This window comes from Lissotriton vulgaris, chromosome 9 (genome assembly GCF_964263255.1).
Source record: "Lissotriton vulgaris chromosome 9, aLisVul1.2, whole genome shotgun sequence".
In the NCBI taxonomy this organism is placed as follows: Eukaryota; Metazoa; Chordata; class Amphibia; order Caudata; family Salamandridae; genus Lissotriton; species Lissotriton vulgaris.
This window is the reverse complement of record NC_141697.1, coordinates 78,816,431-78,834,907: the sequence shown is the minus strand read 5'-3', so window position 1 is coordinate 78,834,907 and position 18,477 is coordinate 78,816,431. Positions and strand designations below refer to the sequence as shown.

Sequence of the window (18,477 nt, the reverse complement as noted above, 5' to 3'; positions counted from 1 at the left end):
ACCATCGCTCTCTCCTCATCAGCCACACTTCCTCATTGTCCTATCAATAGGCTGAAACCCAAGAGAGGTGAGGGGACGTATATTTGTTCAGGGCCTTTGTCCATTCTGGCCATGTCTAAACGAGACCCTAGATGTGCACAGGGAAAATGACCCAGGAGGGTAGATATGGAAGCTAAGTAGGCCCAGTGTTGGTTCTGCAGCTCCATAGCTCCTGCTCATTGCAATTTGTAAACATAAGTCTCTGACAACATGGAACCTGCAGCTTTGCTGACCCGTCCACGCTTTAACAAATCGACCGTGGGAGGCCGGGCTTTCTCAATCTTGATACCTCAGTTGTGGAACGGGCTGCCGGAAAGTCTGCGAAGAGAAAACAACCTCCTTCTATTTCGTAAGAGATTGAAAACCGTTTTGTATGAACAGGCCTTTGGTAGACCCTGATCGAAAGTCTCTGTCAAGTATTAGTTGGTACAAGGTGGCTAACCCTTAGACAAGCACTAAGAGACCAATGGTAATTATGCACTATATAAGTGTTACTAACAGAACATAACATAACATCTCTAAGACTTGTCTTACAGATGCAGTCCTGTAGGAATTGTCTTATAGCAACTGCTGTTTTGCGAAGCAGCGGTGGCTGTTGGGAATGTGATACACTGCCTAGCACAGGGTCTTGCATCATCAGCCGTTCTGGGCCTGGGTTTTGTTAAGAGGGCTCTTCTATCATATTCAGAACATTATATTACATCCAAATTGTCTGCACCAACAGGACACAAGTGTGAGCTTTGTCAACGTTTTACACAAGGTTGTATCCCTATCAGTGCACTAAGACATCTTAGAAATGAAAATGGGCAGAGCCACATAAACCTCAAAAATCCAGCATATTTTGAAAAATGTATGATGCATTGGCATACGTTTAAATAAGAACTGGCTACACGCTATAGATATAGCATTACCAACCATATCCCAGTTCCTAATGAACATTGATGATGTTTGGAACATAATATGGACAAATACACAAATCGAATTTTAAGCAATATTGAGTGATTAAAAACTGTATCATGTGGTAGCAGTTAAAGCATTTCAGAGTGACTGCACTTAATAATGCAATTCTCTTGTCCAGGCAGGCTTGTTGAAGTAAAACTCTTTGCTCTGCTTTTGCTATGTGCCCAGTGGACAACATGTGTGTTGAAACCCATGCCATGCCTCTCAGTCAAATGTTGACAATATGATTGTTGAAACCCATGCCATGCCTCTAAGTCAAATGTTGACAATATGTTTGTTGAAACCCATGCCATGCCTCTAAGTCAAATGTTGAAAATATGTTTGTTGAAACCCATGCCACGCCTGTAAGTCAAATGTTGAAAATATGTTTGCTTAAACCCATGCTATGCCTCTAAGTCAAATGTCGAAAATATGTTTGTTTAAACCCATGCTATGCCTCTAAGTCAAATGTTGAAAATATGTTTGTTTAAACCCATGCTATGCCTCTAAGTCAAATGTTGAAAATATGTTTGTTTAAACCCATGCTATGCCTCTAAGTCAAATGTTGAAAATATGTTTGTTTAAACCCATGCTATGCCTCTAAGTCAAATGTTGAAAATATGTTTGTTTAAACCCATGCTATGCCTCTAAGTCAAATGTTGACAACATGTTTGTTTAAACCCATGCTATGCCTCTAAGTCAAACGTTGAAAATATGTTTGTTTAAACCCATGCTATGCCTCTAAGTCAAATGTTGACAACATGTGTGTTGAAACCCATGCCATGCCTCTAAGTCAAATGTTGAAAATATGTTTGTTTAAACCCATGCTATGCCTCTAAGTCAAATGTTGAAAATATGTTTGTTTAAACCCATGCTATGCCTCTAAGTCAAATGTTGAAAATATGTTTGTTTAAACTGATGTTATGCCTCTAAGTCAAATGTTGAAAATATGTTTGTTTAAACCCATGCTATGCCTCTAAGTCAAATGTTGAAAATATGTTTGTTTAAACCCATGCTATGCCTCTAAGTCAAATGTTGAAAATATGTTTGTTTAAACCCATGCTATGTCTCTAAGTCAAATGTTGAAAATATGTTTGTTGAAACTCATGCCATGCCTCAAAATCAAATGTTGACAGTATGTTTGTTCAACCATTTTATTTGGACCATTGACAGAAGTGTTTGGTAAAAACATGATATCACCAGGATGAGCATCAACCCTATTTTCACAAACTTTTGACAGCTCAGTCACTAAGGTAACAATCCATGATCAGTCATTGATTTACAGATCTTGGCTTCAGTTATGACTCATTCCTACACAATATGTTTTTCTATTAACAGGTTTAGGTAAATACACGCCTGGCCAAAGTGGACCAACAGAGCGACCTGAGCGTGGTTCCGGTGTACTCTGCTATGCCTCAGTGGATCCGAATTTAGGAATCCTGAGCATAAGAGACCTATGAGTTGTCGCCCCACCCGGTCCATTGGCTGGTGGCTTTCTCTAAGAGCGTGCCCACAACACGCTGCTTCCAAGGATTTTGGGGTGAAGTTATGAAATTCTTTCTCCTTACTAGTGTCTAACAACTGCCTGTAAGCCCGCACTGCTTTCTGTAATGATACTATAAACATATTGCCGACGTGGAAACCACAGTTCTTATTGATTGTGTGCCATAGATGTGTATGCCTGAGAATGACCTCTCTGACTTCAGTGCTTACATTTAAATGACCTTTCTGTTCCCATAATGCAGCATTAGTTTCACTTCCATGTATACTTTTTATTTCGTTCCACCATGTTACATCTAATGAAGCGATTTGATATAATAGCCTTAAAATGCACACCTGATTTATCAATTTATGCACAATTTCTCAGTTCAGCCATGCAATCGGCGTGTGTTCTCCAACCTGTTGACACATCAAATACTCAAAATACTAGCTGTACTTTCTCAAGTGCAGTCCCCAGATGCACTGGCTTGGTGTGCCAATACGGGCAATTTTGACTCACAGTACACAAACTTTTTGCTGATGTAAGTTATAATTCTATGAGCAGGAACACAAATAAGGGCATGAATGTGGAGCAGTATTATAATTAACACAACCTTTGTAATGTTAGAGGGACATAAATTATCCTCTTAATGGTAGAGGGCCATAAACCACCTTTGTAATGGTAGAGGGACATAAACCGCCTTTGTAATGGTAGAGGTACATAAACCGCCTTTGTAATGGAAGAGGGACATACACCACCTTTGTAATGATCGAGGGACATACACCACCTTTGTAATGGTAGAGAGACATAAACCACCTTTGTAATGGTAGAGGGACATAAACCGCCTTTGTTACACAAAAACAGCTTAGAGGTCTTTTAGTTTTCCAGAATTACTGGGCACACTTCCTAGGTTGCCGCAAGGTAATATATTAAAACGGTAGTCAGTTTAGGCAATGAGGCGAGCGGTAATACCTCTAAACCGCTCCAAGAGGGACCAGCAAGCTGATCCACACAACAGAAAAACAATATTGCCCCTGCACTATAAACATACAGTAAGTGAATAGTAATAGTGTAAGTTGTTGTAGAAAAATGATAAAGGCATTAGGACAAATCTAAACATTAGTGAATCTCCGAGAATGAATATATGTGCATGGAGATAAATAGGTGGAGAAACAGTCTGTTCTTGGTGTAGTCACTTCTGTTTATTGTTCCATTTCAAAAGTCAACACGTGTTTCATCGCAGGGAACAAACTGCGAATCTTCAGGGCTTGATTGAAACACTTTTTGACTAGATACAATCACTGTTCCCAACAAGCTGCGCGGGTGAGCGCACGCGCAGAGAAGTCACCCTAAGCGCGCAGGTTGCTGAATTTAGCGCGCACTCCAGCAACACCATTCGCGCCGCCGCTTTTAAAATGCGAGCGGCGCGAAAAAGTGCCATTTCCTCGTTGCGGGAGATTGAGAAAAATAGCAGTCTCAAACACAGCGTGTGCTTTAGCACACGCTGTGTTTGACACTCTGCATTCCTTTTCTTACACCGCACAGCTGCGGGGCTGATTGTGAACCTTTAGTATTCATGTTAATTGTAGCCCCCCCTCCCCCCGGTGTGCTGCAATTAACACGAATACTAATTCAAAGGACCTACAATCAGCCCCGCAGCTGTGCCCTGTAAGAATCGTCATTGTGCACTACTGAGGGGCTGTTTGTGATCCTTTGTGTTGCGTTGCCTTCCTCCAGCTCTCCTGTCCTGTAAGGGAAAGACGAACGATCATCAAGACCATTAGTATAGACTTAACACAGACGACTGAATGTAGCTCACATGGACAGAAAAAATTAACAAGATTTTTCAAAAAGTTATTGCTGGAGAAACACCTGGGCCTTCAAAAATATTTTTGAAATGGTAAAACGTGCTGACCCACATTGATCCATGTTTTATCCGATAGTGTGCGTAATAAAATGCAAATGACAAACATAACAGGCCATTGTGAAGAGAGCAGGTTGAAAGTCCTTATAAAAATAGTATGTATATATATATATATAGTTTTAGTAAAAATGGAAAGGCCTCGGTTAACAACCGAACTAAAACCAGGGACAGACACCAGGGACAGACACCAGGGAGTAGGGACAGACACCGTGGAGCAGGGACAGACACCCGGGAGCAGGGACAGACACCAGGGAGCAGGGACAGACACCAGGGAGCAGGGACAGACACCGTGGAGCAGGGACAGACACCCGGGAGCAGGGACAGACACCAGGGAGCAGGGACAGACACCGGGGAGCAGGGACAGACATCGGGGAGCAGGGACAGACACCAGGGAGCAGGGACGGACACCAGGGACGGACACCAGGGAGCAGGGACAGACACCAGGGCGGGGACAGAAATCAGGGAGCAGGAACAGACAATAGGGAGCAGGGACAGACACCAGGGAGCAAGGACAGACACCGGGGAGCAGGGACAGACACCAGGGATCAGGGACAGACACCAGGGATAGGAACAGACACCAGGGAGCAGGGACAGACACCAGGGACAGGGACAGACACCAGGGAGCAGGGACAGACAACAGGGAGTAGGGACAGACACCAGGGACGGACACCGGGGAGCAGGGACAGACACTGGGAAGTAGGGACAGACACCAGGGACGGACACCGGGGAGGAGGGACAGACACCAGGGCGGGAACAGACATCAGGGAGCAGGAACAGATATCAGGGAGCAGGGACAGACACCAGGGAGCAGGGACAGACACCGGGGAGCAGGGACAGACACCGGGGAACAGGGACAGACATCAGGGACGGACACCAGGGAGCAGGGACAGACACCGGGGAGCAGGGACAGACACTGTGGAGCAGGGACAGACACCAGCGAGCAGGGACAGACACCGGGGAGCAGGGACAGACACCAGGGAGCAGGGACAGACACCAGGGAGCAGGGACAGACACAGCGGAGCAGGGACGGACACCAGGGAGGAGGGACAGACACCGTGGAGCAGGGACAGACACCCAGGAGCAGGGACAGACACCAGGGAGCAGGGACAGAAACCAGGGAGCAGGGACAGACATCAGGGAGCAGGGACAGACACCAGGGAGCAGGGACAGACACCAGGGCGGGGACAGAAATCAGGGAGCAGGAACAGACACCAGGGAGCAGGGACAGGCACCAGGGAGCAGGGACAGACACCGGGGAGCAGGGACAGACACCAGGGATCAGGGACAGACACCAGGGATCAGGGACAGACACCAGGAACAGACACCAGGGAGCAGGGACAGACACCAGGGACAGGGACAGACACCAGAGAGCAGGGACAGACATCAGGGAGCAGGGACAGACACCAGGGAGCAGGGACAGACACCAGGGCGGGGACAGAAATCAGGGAGCAGGAACAGACACCAGGGAGCAGGAACAGGCACCAGGGAGCAGGGACAGACACCGGGGAGCAGGGACAGACACCAGGGATCAGGGACAGACACCAGGGATCAGGGACAGACACCAGGAACAGACACCAGGGAGCAGGGACAGACACCAGGGACAGGGACAGACACCAGAGAGCAGGGACAGGCAACAGGGAGTAGGGACAGACACCAGGGACGGACACCGGGGAGCAGGGACAGACACCGGGGAGTAGGGACAGACACCAGGGACGGACACCGGGGAGCAGGGACAGACACCAGGGCGGGAACAGACATCAGGGAGCAGGAACAGATATCAGGGAGCAGGGACAGACACCAGGGAGCAGGGACAGACACCGGGGAGCAGGGACAGACACCGGGGAGCAGGGACAGACACCGGGGAGCAGGGACAGGCATCAGGGACGGACACCAGGGAGCAGGGACAGACACCGGGGAGCAGGGTCAGACACTGTGGAGCAGAGACAGACACCAGCGAGCAGGGACAGACACCGGGGAGCAGGGACAGACACCAGCAAGCAGGGACAGACACCGGGGAGCAGGGACAGACACAGTGGAGCAGGGACGGACACCAGGGAGGAGGGACGGACACCAGGGAGCAGGGACAGACACCGTGGAGCAGGGACAGACATCAGGGAGCAGGGACAGACATCAGGGAGCAGGAACAGACAACGGGGAGCAGGGACAGACATCAGGGAGCAGGGACAGTCACAGGGGAGCAGGGACGGACACCGTGGAGCAGGGACAGACACCGTGGAGCAGGGACAGACACAGTGGAGCAGGGACGGACACCAGCGAGGAGGGACGGACACCAGGGAGCAGGGAGCAGAAAGGCACCAAAAAGGAGTGGGGCAGAGGGCAGAAGGGCACCAAAAACGATAGGACAGAGGGTAAGAGGGCATAAAGGCACAACAAGGAGTGGGACAGAGGGCAGAAGGGCACCAAAAACGAGTGGGACAGAGGTCAGAAGGGCACTATAAACGAGTGGGGCAGAGAGCAGAAGGGCACCAAAAACGATGGGACAGAGGGCACAAGGGCACAAAAAACGAGTGGGACAGAGGGCATTAGGGCACAAAAAACGAGTGGGACAGAGGGCAGAAGGGCACCAAAAATGAGTGGGACAGAGGGCAGGAGGGCACCAAAAAGGAGTGGGACAGAGGGCAGGAGAGCACCAAAAATGAGTGGCATTTTGCGCCGCAGACAAGCGAGGTTCGGTTCCTGGCGCACAAAGCCATGGTTGCAGCGCACAGAGACCCTCCACTGCCGCACACAGAGGAAAAAAATTAGAGGGAACATTGGATACAATCCATCCGGATGTCTAATCCTCAAACATTCTTATGATAGTGAATTTTTTAAGTAGATGGCCGGTCAGTATGCAGACTCTGTTCAGTGTCCTCGTAAGGAAACGATAGTGGTGAAAGTTCGTTGTGCAAAAGCCCAGTCCGGGCGTTGCGTGTAATCATAGATTCGGATTTCCAAAATTATTAGATCGGACTGTATAATATCTCGTTAATTTCCTGAGTGGGGCAACAACCGGGAGGAGAAACAAGTTAGTGGATAGGCGGGTGCGCCGTTTCGTCCACGTAGGCAGTTCACCTAGTCTCTGTTGATCTCCCTCTCTTAGGTTTCCCGGCGCCGTGTATCGGGTACACCTTTGTAATGGAAGAGGGACATACACCACATTTGTAATGGTAGAGGGACATAAACTATCTTTGTAATGGTCGAGGGACATACACCACCTTTGTAAAGGTAAAGGGACATAAACCACCTTTGTAATGGTAGAGGGATTTAAACCACCTTTGTAATGGTAGAGGGACATAAATTATCTTTTTAATGGTAGACGGAGAAGAACCACCTTTGTAGTGGTAGAGGGACATAAACCACCTTTGTAGAGGCAGAGGAACACAGACCACCTTTGTAATGTTAGAGGGACATAAACTATAGTCTTAACGGAAGAGGGACATAAACCACTTTGTAATGGAAGAGGGACATACACCACCTTTGTAATGGTAGAGAGACATAAACCACCTTTGTAATAGTAAAGGGACATAAACCACCTTTGCAATGGTAACCGGACATAAACCACCTTTGTAACGGTAGAGGGATATAAACCACCTTTATAATGGTAGAGGGACATAAACTATCTTAATGGTAGAGGGTCATAAAACACCTTTGTAAAGGTAGAGGGATACAATTATTAACCACCTTTGTAATGGTAGAGGGACATAAACTATCCTCTTAATGGTAGAGGAACATAAACCCCCTTTGTAATGTTAGAGTGAAATAAACTATCTTCTTAATGGTAGAGGGAGATAAACCACCTTTGTAATGGTGGAGAGACATAAACCACCTTTGTAATGGTAGAGGGACATAAACCACCTTTGTAATGGTAGAGGGACATAAACCACCTTTGTAATGTTAGAGGGACATAAACCACCTTTGTAATGGTAGAGGGACATAAACCACATTTGTAATGTTAGAGGGACATAAACCACCTTTGTAATGGTAGAGGGACATAAACCACCTTTGTAATGTTAGAGGGACATAAACCACCTTTGTAATGGTAGAGGGACATAAACCACCTTTGGAATGTTAAAGGGACATAAGCCACCTTTGTAACGGTAGTGGGACATAAGCCACCTTTGTAATGGTAGGGGGACATAAACCACCTTTGTAATGTTAGAGGGGCATAAGCCACCTTTGTAATGTTAGAGGGGCATAAGCCACCTTTGTAACGGTAGACGGACATAAGCCATCTTGGTAACGGTAGAGGGACATAAACCACCTTTGTAATGTTAGAGGGACATAAACCACCTTTGTAATGGTAGAGGGACATAAACCACATTTGTAATGTTAGAGAGACATACACCAGCCCAAACCCAGTGATAGGAACACAATACCATTTTTAATGGTGGAGGTACATAAAGAACATAAAGCAGCCTTCAGAACTGTAATAGGGAGAGGAACATAAATCACGTTTGTGATGGTGGTGGAGCATAATCATTATTATAATGGTGAAGAAACATAAATCAATCTTTTAATAGTGAAGAAACATAAAATACAATTCTAAAGGTGGAGGAACATAAAGCACCTTTGCAATGGTGGAGGAACATAGGCCAGCTTTGTATTACTGAGAAGAACATAAGACACCATTGTGATGGATGGGGAAGACAAAACACCATTTTAATGGTGGACAAAGACAAAGCACCTTATTAATAGTGTAGGAACACGAGCCACCATTTTAATGTTGTACAAATGCAAACGTCCATTGTAATGGTGAAGGAGCACAAAAAACTAATGTAATAGTGGACGAACACAAACCACGGCTGTACTGGTGGATGAACTCAAACCCCCTTTGTAATGGTGGACAAACACAAACCTCCATAATTATGGTGAAAGAACATAAATCAGTCTTCTAATAGAGAAAAGAACATATGTAAGTTTTGTAGTGGTGAAGGAGCGCAAGTCACTTTTTTAATATTGGGAGGAGGATAAAGCATCTTTGTAATGCGAGAGGACCATCAACAGGCTGCTTAATGATGGGGGGCACATACAACGGGGCAGATTTACAAGAACTGGTGCATATTAGCAGGGATGCGCCAGTTAAAATGCTACACGTTAAAAAAAACTTGCACCACCATGTATGCGCCACATTTACATTGGGGCGCACCTTGGCGCAAGGATAGACAGATGCGTGACGCATCTGTCGGCATAAAGGTGACGCAGTGCTGGAGTTGTGTCAAAAATGCGACCCAACTCCAGCACTGCGCAGGGGCAGCCTATACTTGCTGCGTCACTCCTTACGCCTGCTACTAGCAGGAATAAGGTTTTGACACAGCAAGGTCGTAAAAGTGACTCAGTGAAATCTTGTAGATTTCACTGAGTCACTTTTATGAGGCTTCCTTGCGAAGGAACGCCCACCCTGCATACATTATACCTGACACAGTTATAATGTAGCGCAGGGCTTTACAACGTGACGCATCTCCCTAGATGCGTCACGTTGTAAATATGTTGCATAGTGGCGCATTGTTTACGACGCTGCTGCGTCACAGAAGTGACATAGCACAGAAGCATAAACTGGCTTTGTGATAGTGGGGCGTGGGAGAGAAAGCTCAGATTTATGATAGCAATAGGAACATTAACTACTTTTACAACAAAGTCGACCGTAAGGAATACAATTATCCTTGAGCAGAGAACCCAAATGACTACTTCCTAATGTTTTCTCCAGATAAAAAAACAGTAATGCTGTTAAATACAAGTGAGAGGGCTCAAACAGTTGGACAAAGACAACAGAATTATCTGATGCACGAACAAATGATGTCTAAAAGGAAATTTAATTTTGGGACAATCAGATTCAAATTTCAATATTGACTCTTGATAATGCAGGAGGGAAAACCAAGGAAACCCGAAGCCATCCATGATTGTAACCTACAGACTTCATGCCTCTTTGGGATCAATATATGCGGATTTATGATAATCAAGTCATGAATTATACAAGAATGATGGAGTCAGGTAAAAGAACACAGGTAAGATCAAATAAAATGTTTTCCTGGTCAGGTGCCTGTCTACCTCACCAGAGCGCTTTGGATCTAACATCAGAAGTTTACGGTTATCCACCAAAAACCTGCTGGCGACCACCAGATGAAGAACATTTGTTTTTAAGGTGGCATCCTACGCTTTCGAGGTTCTCTTTCTCAAGCTTCCCCATGCTGCATCTCTGCCTCACTCCTGAAAGTTTGAAGTTCAGAAGAGTGATGGAGGCCGGTAAACAGTGTTTAGTTCGAACGCTAAACAACTCATGCCATAACAATGTAGTCGTTACAACGACCGCAATGCTATGTCGCATAGCGTTACAACACAAGTCAGAACAACGACTTGCGTTAGGGGGCAGAAGGTGTTGGATTTAAAATTTAAATTTAACAGACACCTTCCCTAACAGTATGCAAAATAACAACGCAGTCATTGTAACAACCGCATTGTTATGGCATGGGTTGTAAACGCATGCGAAAAAGCGTCATATATTCATGGCGGCCCCTCTGCCCCATTTGCAATTGGTCCAGAGACGTAAAACAAGCAGTACTTTTTCAAAACTGAGAGACTCATCCTCTGAACGCTACAGTAAATTTAGAACTGCAAAAACAAATCACAGACCATCTGTGGAACACCGTTACATGAGGAAAATGGTACTGAGCCGGATTAATAGTAAGTCTTCTTCTCCAGAGTTGGAAGCATTTTTGTAAATATACCCTGGACTTTCACCTCCTGCCTCCTATTTTGTAAAGGTTTGGGGCATTTTTCCAGTGTTACAAGTGTCCAAGGATTCCACAATAAAAGATTAACTAAAGACACTCTCTATATTGGACAAGAAAACAACAAGGGCAAAGGGAACATGAGTAACTACTAAAATGAAAGGAAACAAGGATTCTTTGGAATAAGAGATGAACATAAGTTGATACTTTGGATTTCAACAAATTATCGAAAATTACAATGAATAATTAAACAATTAATTTGATGTTGCTCAGAGTCAGAAGACAATATTTAGAGGCCAAGTAATAAACAATGAATTGGTCTCCACTGGTGTGTCCAGTTGGTCAGGTAAGACCCCAACTTTAGTACGACTCATTTGTATTTATTGACACCAGTATCTCTTGCTGGTTCTGACTTTTTTCTTGCCCCTCTATTTTTAGGAACACTGCCTTTTCTGGTGTGATTTCATATGTGGCCCTTTTCCACTTCACCCATTTGCCCACTTTTTTTCTAATTACCCCTTTACCTAGGATTTGAGGTTGGGACCTGGCAGTCTTTTTCTATATGCACTCTAACCCATTGCTTACATTCTATCCAGGTAAGTGATCCTCTCACCCATGAGCAGCAGCTCCTTGCGTGTGTATTTTCTCTTAAATATTTGCATTTTGTCAGTACCATAATCTCCTTACAGATCTCATTTGGACCTTTAGACATTTCTTTTGTCCTGAAGATGACTTATTAAATTATTCAGGGTCAAAACGCCATTTAAAGCACTGCATGTGAACCAAGTAAAAAGGAATTTATAATATTGAATATTGTTGTATTATTACTGTTAGGATGAACAACTTGCGTTTTTCCGTATGTGCTTGTTAAGTTCACATGCATATCCTCCTACCACTGTATGAATCAGATTTGAGCACTGTCCGCCTTTCTGTCTCATATGTTTCAGTTGAACTGCCTATTGTACTTTTATTTAATTACTAAAAAAACAGGTAGTTGTTTTTTTCATGGGCTGTCGGCACTATCCCCCAATAAAATTCTGTTTATATTGAAACCCATGGTTTATAATTCGATGACATTTTTAATCTCTTGTTGGGTTCCAAAGCATCAAATTAAGTGCATTTACTTGACAGTGAAAGACTCCACGATTGACCTATTTCACTCTACCCACACTAGCACAGGATACAGGTGGTTGTGTCCACACAATTCAGATATCATGAATAAATAAATACTTACAAAAGAGGCGGGCGCTGGAAGCAGCGTTAAAGTGGCCAATAGGAATAGGAGCTTCATCTTTGCCTGTGGGAGAGAGGAAGGGCATTAGTTTCTTGGCTCAGCATCTTTCCATCAGCAAGCAGGGAGTGTTTTTGTCTGGCCTGTTGTGTTTGCGGAAGTCAGCCAAAGTTTGCTTTGGGCCACTTTTCCGCCCTGTTTACCAAATATAATGAAACATGAGCTGTTCTACTTGTTAGTAACACAGCTATTTTTAGAACGCATTTAATTGTAGATTAACAACGATTAAAATCATGGACATCTTAACTCTGCAAACAAAATACGCTTTGGCAATCAGACAAATTTGCTAAAGTCTCCGCAGTAAGGCTGCTATGCCAAAGAACATGTTTCACCAAAGTGTGGTCGGAGGCGGAGCACATAATGGACTCATTCATTGTAATAACATAGATTAGCGCCTGGATACCCTCACGGGTGACAAGTAGCGCTCTACAACTCTACTGATGTAGCCGGCGGTGCATTTTGCAGCACATTTAAAGTATTGTTGTCAGCCCACTGTCCTTTACAGGCAGCACATTTTCTATTGAATTGGAAACAACATTCACAGTGACCTGCAATTTTACTGATAAAGCTATAGAGTGCAGAGATAATGTATGGAAATCGCCAAATATTTATAATTTTCACATAACCAAGTTAAGTGACTTGATTTGAGCCTATTAAAATCTTTGTTTCCATCATACTTTAGAATTACACAAATTTCCTTCTTTGGTGCTTTCCTAACTGCTGTTTTAAGAAACATTTTTATTGTTCATTTACAGGTATTTAAATGTTGCTGTGACTTGAAAAAAAACTGGAAAATGGTATCCAATATCCTTTCGGTTCACTCTCCCTGAACCCCTGAAAGATTGTCACATACTGCACTTTACAAAATCCTCTAACTTTGCAGTCAGAGAAGGAAAAGTTAACACCAATCCCCATGTTAAAAGAATAAGCAGCAATTCATCAGAAGACATAGCCTGACATTTGACCTTTGTCTTTGAATGCATAGCAAATGTGACAAGATAAAAACAAACTTCACAGGTATCTTTCTTTCTCATTCACCTTCTGAACTCCAGCTGGTTTGTTTTGGGGTGCTGCAGCACCTTCGGTACCCCTACTTCCAGCACCTATGTTCACTGTGTGTGAACTGGCCAATAGTATCGAAGCCCCAAATCCTTCGAATAGATAGAGCATGCCAATAGAAATACCCCTAAGTCCCGGCAATATAAGGATAGGATTACATTCCCTAAACTCTGTGTCTGAAGTCTATTAGCGGTTTTCATTAGCTTTGCTTTTGTGAGAAGTAGTAAATTATCAGATGCAGCCCAAAGCACCCAACAATACCCTAGGTGTACCTAAGGGATAGTTCTGTTCTAAGAGCGTCAAAGGCCTAGGAATGACAGAATCCAAACAGTAACGTCCATTCACCACCATGAAAGGGACAGACTAAGTGACAATACGACAATTCTTTGACACCCCGTGACAAAACTGGACTGATCTCTCATCCCAACCTTGTGCCCGCACAGACTTTTATTTGCTGCTGAGATGTTAGGGAAGGGCGAGGACCCTGCTGCTGCCTTCTTTACCTTAGAGACCAGGGCTAGCAAGGGATGTGCCATGGGAACGATAGAGCAAGTCAGAGGGAGCAGCAGTTGTCCCTGGGGACTCCTAATTGCTTTCCATAAAACCAAGTGTGCATCTCCAGACCACAGTCACTGATGAATCTAGATGCTAATTACACAAAAGACATCAAACGGATATGCCACAAATTAAGACAAGCTAAAGTATTCTGCACACCATGTCACCTCAGTTCGGACCCATCTATATGCAAATCAGCCTTAACCTAGCTCCAATGGGAACAGTCCAGCCTGAACTGCCAAGCCGGGTCACCCCTGAACCGGAACACATTCCATCCATCCCTTTGTTTTGGATGCCACAAATTAAGACAAACCACGCCATGGCACAGTTACTTGGTCTAGTAGCCCTTCCTAAATTGCAGGGAACAGGAACCTACTTAATTATCCTTAAAAGTGGACAAGTCCCATGCCAAGGCAAATGGAGCCCGCTTCTTGCCACCAATCATTAACCCTACATCAAGTCTTGATCCAACCGGAGTTGTGATAATTTATTGAGGGTTGTGTTCCCTAACCTTTTGCAAACTCATGCCCTTCATTTGCTCAGATAAACTGTAACCATTTTGTCCCTGACCAAAGGCCCAGATGTTTCTCGTGTATGTGCTATAGGGGACCAATATAAGTTCTGAATTGTAGTTGGGCCTAGCCGTCACCATTGGCAAGTTTATGGTGTAAAGTTACTACTAGTAACTTCACACATGAAGGTGGAGTTCTTTGACACCGGGGTGGGGATCTCCCTATGGTAAAGTACAGGGACATTTTAAAAAAATGTATTAAACTTTCAAAAAAATAGTAAAACTATTTTATGTTAAATACTAATGTAAAATAGTTTTATATATATATATATATATATATATATATATATATATATATATATATATATATATATAATTTATTTTGTAAAATCCCATCTACCCTACAATTAATATATTTACTTATTATGTATTAAACATTACAAAAAGTTATGTATAGGATTCACTTAAATTAATTAATCAATTTTTAAATTTAAACTCGTGGCTTTATGGATTGTATATTGTAGAAATTAAGTAGTACTACTATAGTACTGCTGTATGTACTGCAAAATGCAGTCAGTGAACTTGACTAGCTGGTTTCAATAAGTTTTTTCAGTCAAGTACTGCCTTGTAAGTACTCAAAATCTTTTTCAGAGATTAAAACAGAGGCCAGATAATAGAAATAGTACTGGTATTGAGAAAATGTGCACCAACATTTGCATCACTCAGCACAATTAAAAAGATTTTTTGCACCAAGTGATCAGTGCAAAAATGACCTACTAGCTAATTACTGCAAACAGTGTATTTTTAAATCACAAACTTTTTCTATGTTACGGAAAATACAGGGCAATGGTGAATTATTATGTGTTTTGTATTTAACACTCCTTGAAGGTGATTTCAGTTGTGTGCAAAATGGGTGTAAATTCTCTCTGTATGCAGGTTACACCAGCTGTTCGCGTTTTAGTGCCAGATTCGCAGTTTTTTTTTTAAATAAATGGATTGGGTTATTTATGCCAAACTGAGTTTATCGTTTTCAGCCATTTTAGCAAAACCCGCCAGTCTACCAAAGTTCCTTAAACTATGCATACACAGAGGACACTTGAACCTCTTCAACTCCGCCCCTCAGATTACACCTGATACAGACGGTGGAAGAGTCCTTCCAACCCAGCCAGAGGGCAAACGGGCAGACCCAGGGGATGCACCTCTCCTTCATCTGCTGATGCTGACTCCAAGGGGCAGATGGTCCTGGGTCTAATACTCTCTCTCCCATAGTCCACCATCAGCCTGCTGGAGAACTAACTTAAGACTAAATCCTAAACTTACTACCATTTTGGTATTCACAGAAGGCACTTACTCATTTCGGTATTCACAGAAGGCACTTACTCATTTTGGTATTCACAGAAGGCACTTACTCAGTGATGAGTAACTTACTCATTGATAAGTAACTTACTCATTGATGAGTAAGTGCCTTCTGTGAATACCAAAAGTAGTAAGTTTAGGATTTTGTCTTAAGTTAGTTCTGTGAATCGGGCCCCCTGTGTACAGTGCTTCCTTTCTGAGCTGCATCCTTCCTGGCCTAGTGTCTAAGCCTTCTACTGCATACTGTTCGTCACATATACCCATATAATGTGCAATACTGTTGTCAATTAACCTCTGCACAAACCCGTCTGTCATTGGTTCCCACTGGGGAGACAACTGTAATAGGGCCTTGCCTCAAATATTCGAATGTGGTGCCCTGTCTACCCTACAAAGCTCTTCACCTTCTTCCTTCTGCAACCCCAGCACCATTATATTGCGTATTCTACTTACCCAGGACTACAACTAACCCTCTTATATGCAATTATGCCTACTTTTAGGCTTTTCATTGGCCAAGACCTTTTGAGTTTAATAAAATTATATATTTTGCTTCCACAAACCTTCTGCCAGCTGCTTCATTTATTGGTCCATAGTGTGTTGTTCACATGTTAGTCCCACCCCTCGGGAGCATACAGCATTGGGCAGTGGGTCAGCCCACTTCAGCCACTGGCTTACCGCTCTGTGAGTGATGTCATTATGTTCATACGACTGTGCACACCCGCACACGCACACGCACACACACACACACACACACACACATTTGCCTCACTTGTACAGTTTGACAAAAACATCCCCAAACACTACCAGAGCCACAGGTTCGCAGCCAGCGCCACAGCTGTGGGCCTTGCCAATGCTTGTTATACTGTGATACAGGAGAGCGTGTTGTAAACCTTTCGTGTTTGGTCAGTGCTCTAGAAAACTGTCAGATAAATGAACGCCCCTTTGCTAAGCTCCTTCAGCACGTCTCTGTGGTTGTAAAGGTCCCATTACTTACCTGTAATATGTATTCACAGAAGGAGGTCATTAGCTTCCAAAGTAAACCAGGGTGCAAGGAAGTGGGGGGCTAAGAGGAAACTAGGAGATAGATTACCCTCGCTGCTAAATCGCCTCCCCTCCCCGGGTTCTGCACACGATCTCAAGAATCAGAAACATATCATGGACATACTATAATAATTTTGAAGACTTTTGTGCTGCTCGAGGCCTGGAAGTTAATGTGGCAAAGATGACATTTATAGCTTTTAATCCACACAGAAATTTTAAAGGAAACATTTGAATGAATAATCAACCACTGGAACAGGTCAGGTCTTTCACTTACTTGGGTATCCACCTAGAGAAGGGTCTAAAGTGGGATTACCATATTGACATAGCTGCTCTAAAACATCGACAACTCACGGGAGCCTTAAGTATAGAACATAAAAGGTCAATAACAAAACCGAGTAGACCAGTGCTCCAAGTCTACGAATCAAAAGTTGTCAGTTCTGCACTTTACGGGGCAGAACTTTGGGGTTTTGAGAAAGTAGTTTGCCTAAGTGTCTCTGAAAATAAGTTTCTCTGCAGCATTACTAACCTCCCCCAAAGTACCCCCCTAAGCCACTAAGGTATGATCTGGGGAGCAATGCCAAACTGCGCCCTACTGCGCCCTATTTTATACTGGCGCATGTTGTGGACAACACCTGAACTCTCATCATATGCCGCGGGTTTTCTTGATGTAATAAAACCCGAAGGCTTCCACAAAACTGGTTGGCTAAGGAGTGTCAGAAATAGCCTAGTAGGCTTGGATATGAAAATACTATGGGAGGATCCAACAGAAGCTTCTTTCTCTCTAAAAAGATTTTAAAAGAGAAGTATTGGGAATGGGTTACCCATAATGGTGGGAGTAATACTGATTCGTCTTCATTGGCTGGAATTCCGCCTTATTACTCATACCCACCCTAAGTATTTGGCAACCGCTATTGAGATAAATGGCAAAGTACTAGAACATATAAGCCTTTCTGCCTCAGCACTCCTTTTTGTACCAAGTAGTTTGCACATAGGGGTCAGCCAAACTCTCCTGGGGGTGGTGTAGGCAGAACAGGCAAAAAGCGTTTAATTGCAACTCCCACAGGCAGGGAAGATGTTATCGCTTACAGGAGTCCACCAGGAGGTAAGCGATCTTAGGGGTAATGAACTTGCCCTGAGTTGAAAATACAGTTTCCTTTCATTTGGCTTTGTGATGGTGTCCCAGTAAATTTCTAATCTGGGAGTAAATTTTGTTTCAAGGAAAATTCAATATCAGGGTGATGAGTAATATTTTTAGTTTACCTAGATAAACATAGAATGTGACTGATTCAATAGTAAATTGTTTTTATCTTTATTCGCAATGAATTATAGTTTAACAAAATCTGTTTTTCTTCCATTTTGTTCTGAATTTAGTTTTTATTTAATTTTATAAATTATTTGGACTTTGTACAATCCAGCTAAAAAAGTTTTAAAGTATGAGTATTTAAATGTTGTTTGTAATGTGCTTTTATGATCATATATCGAATAAAGCTATTTTGCATTGGATCGTATAATAATTTTAATCCTAACTACTACTGAACTCCAGGTTAGAGCGAAGGG

General features: G+C 43.6%; 1 protein-coding gene across 3 annotated transcripts in view; it reads right to left on the bottom strand.

Annotated features, from left to right (window-relative positions):
* Positions 1-18,477, bottom strand: part of PAPLN (papilin, proteoglycan like sulfated glycoprotein) — a 593,424-nt gene that overhangs the window by 442,443 nt on the left and 132,504 nt on the right. For all 3 annotated transcript variants that reach the window (XM_086937090.1, XM_086937088.1, XM_086937089.1), the window contains exon 2: positions 12,345-12,407. In XM_086937090.1, the coding sequence (XP_086793216.1) occupies positions 12,345-12,401 (57 nt within the window). In that variant the 5' untranslated portion in view covers positions 12,402-12,407. The remainder of the gene's footprint in view (positions 1-12,344; positions 12,408-18,477) is intronic.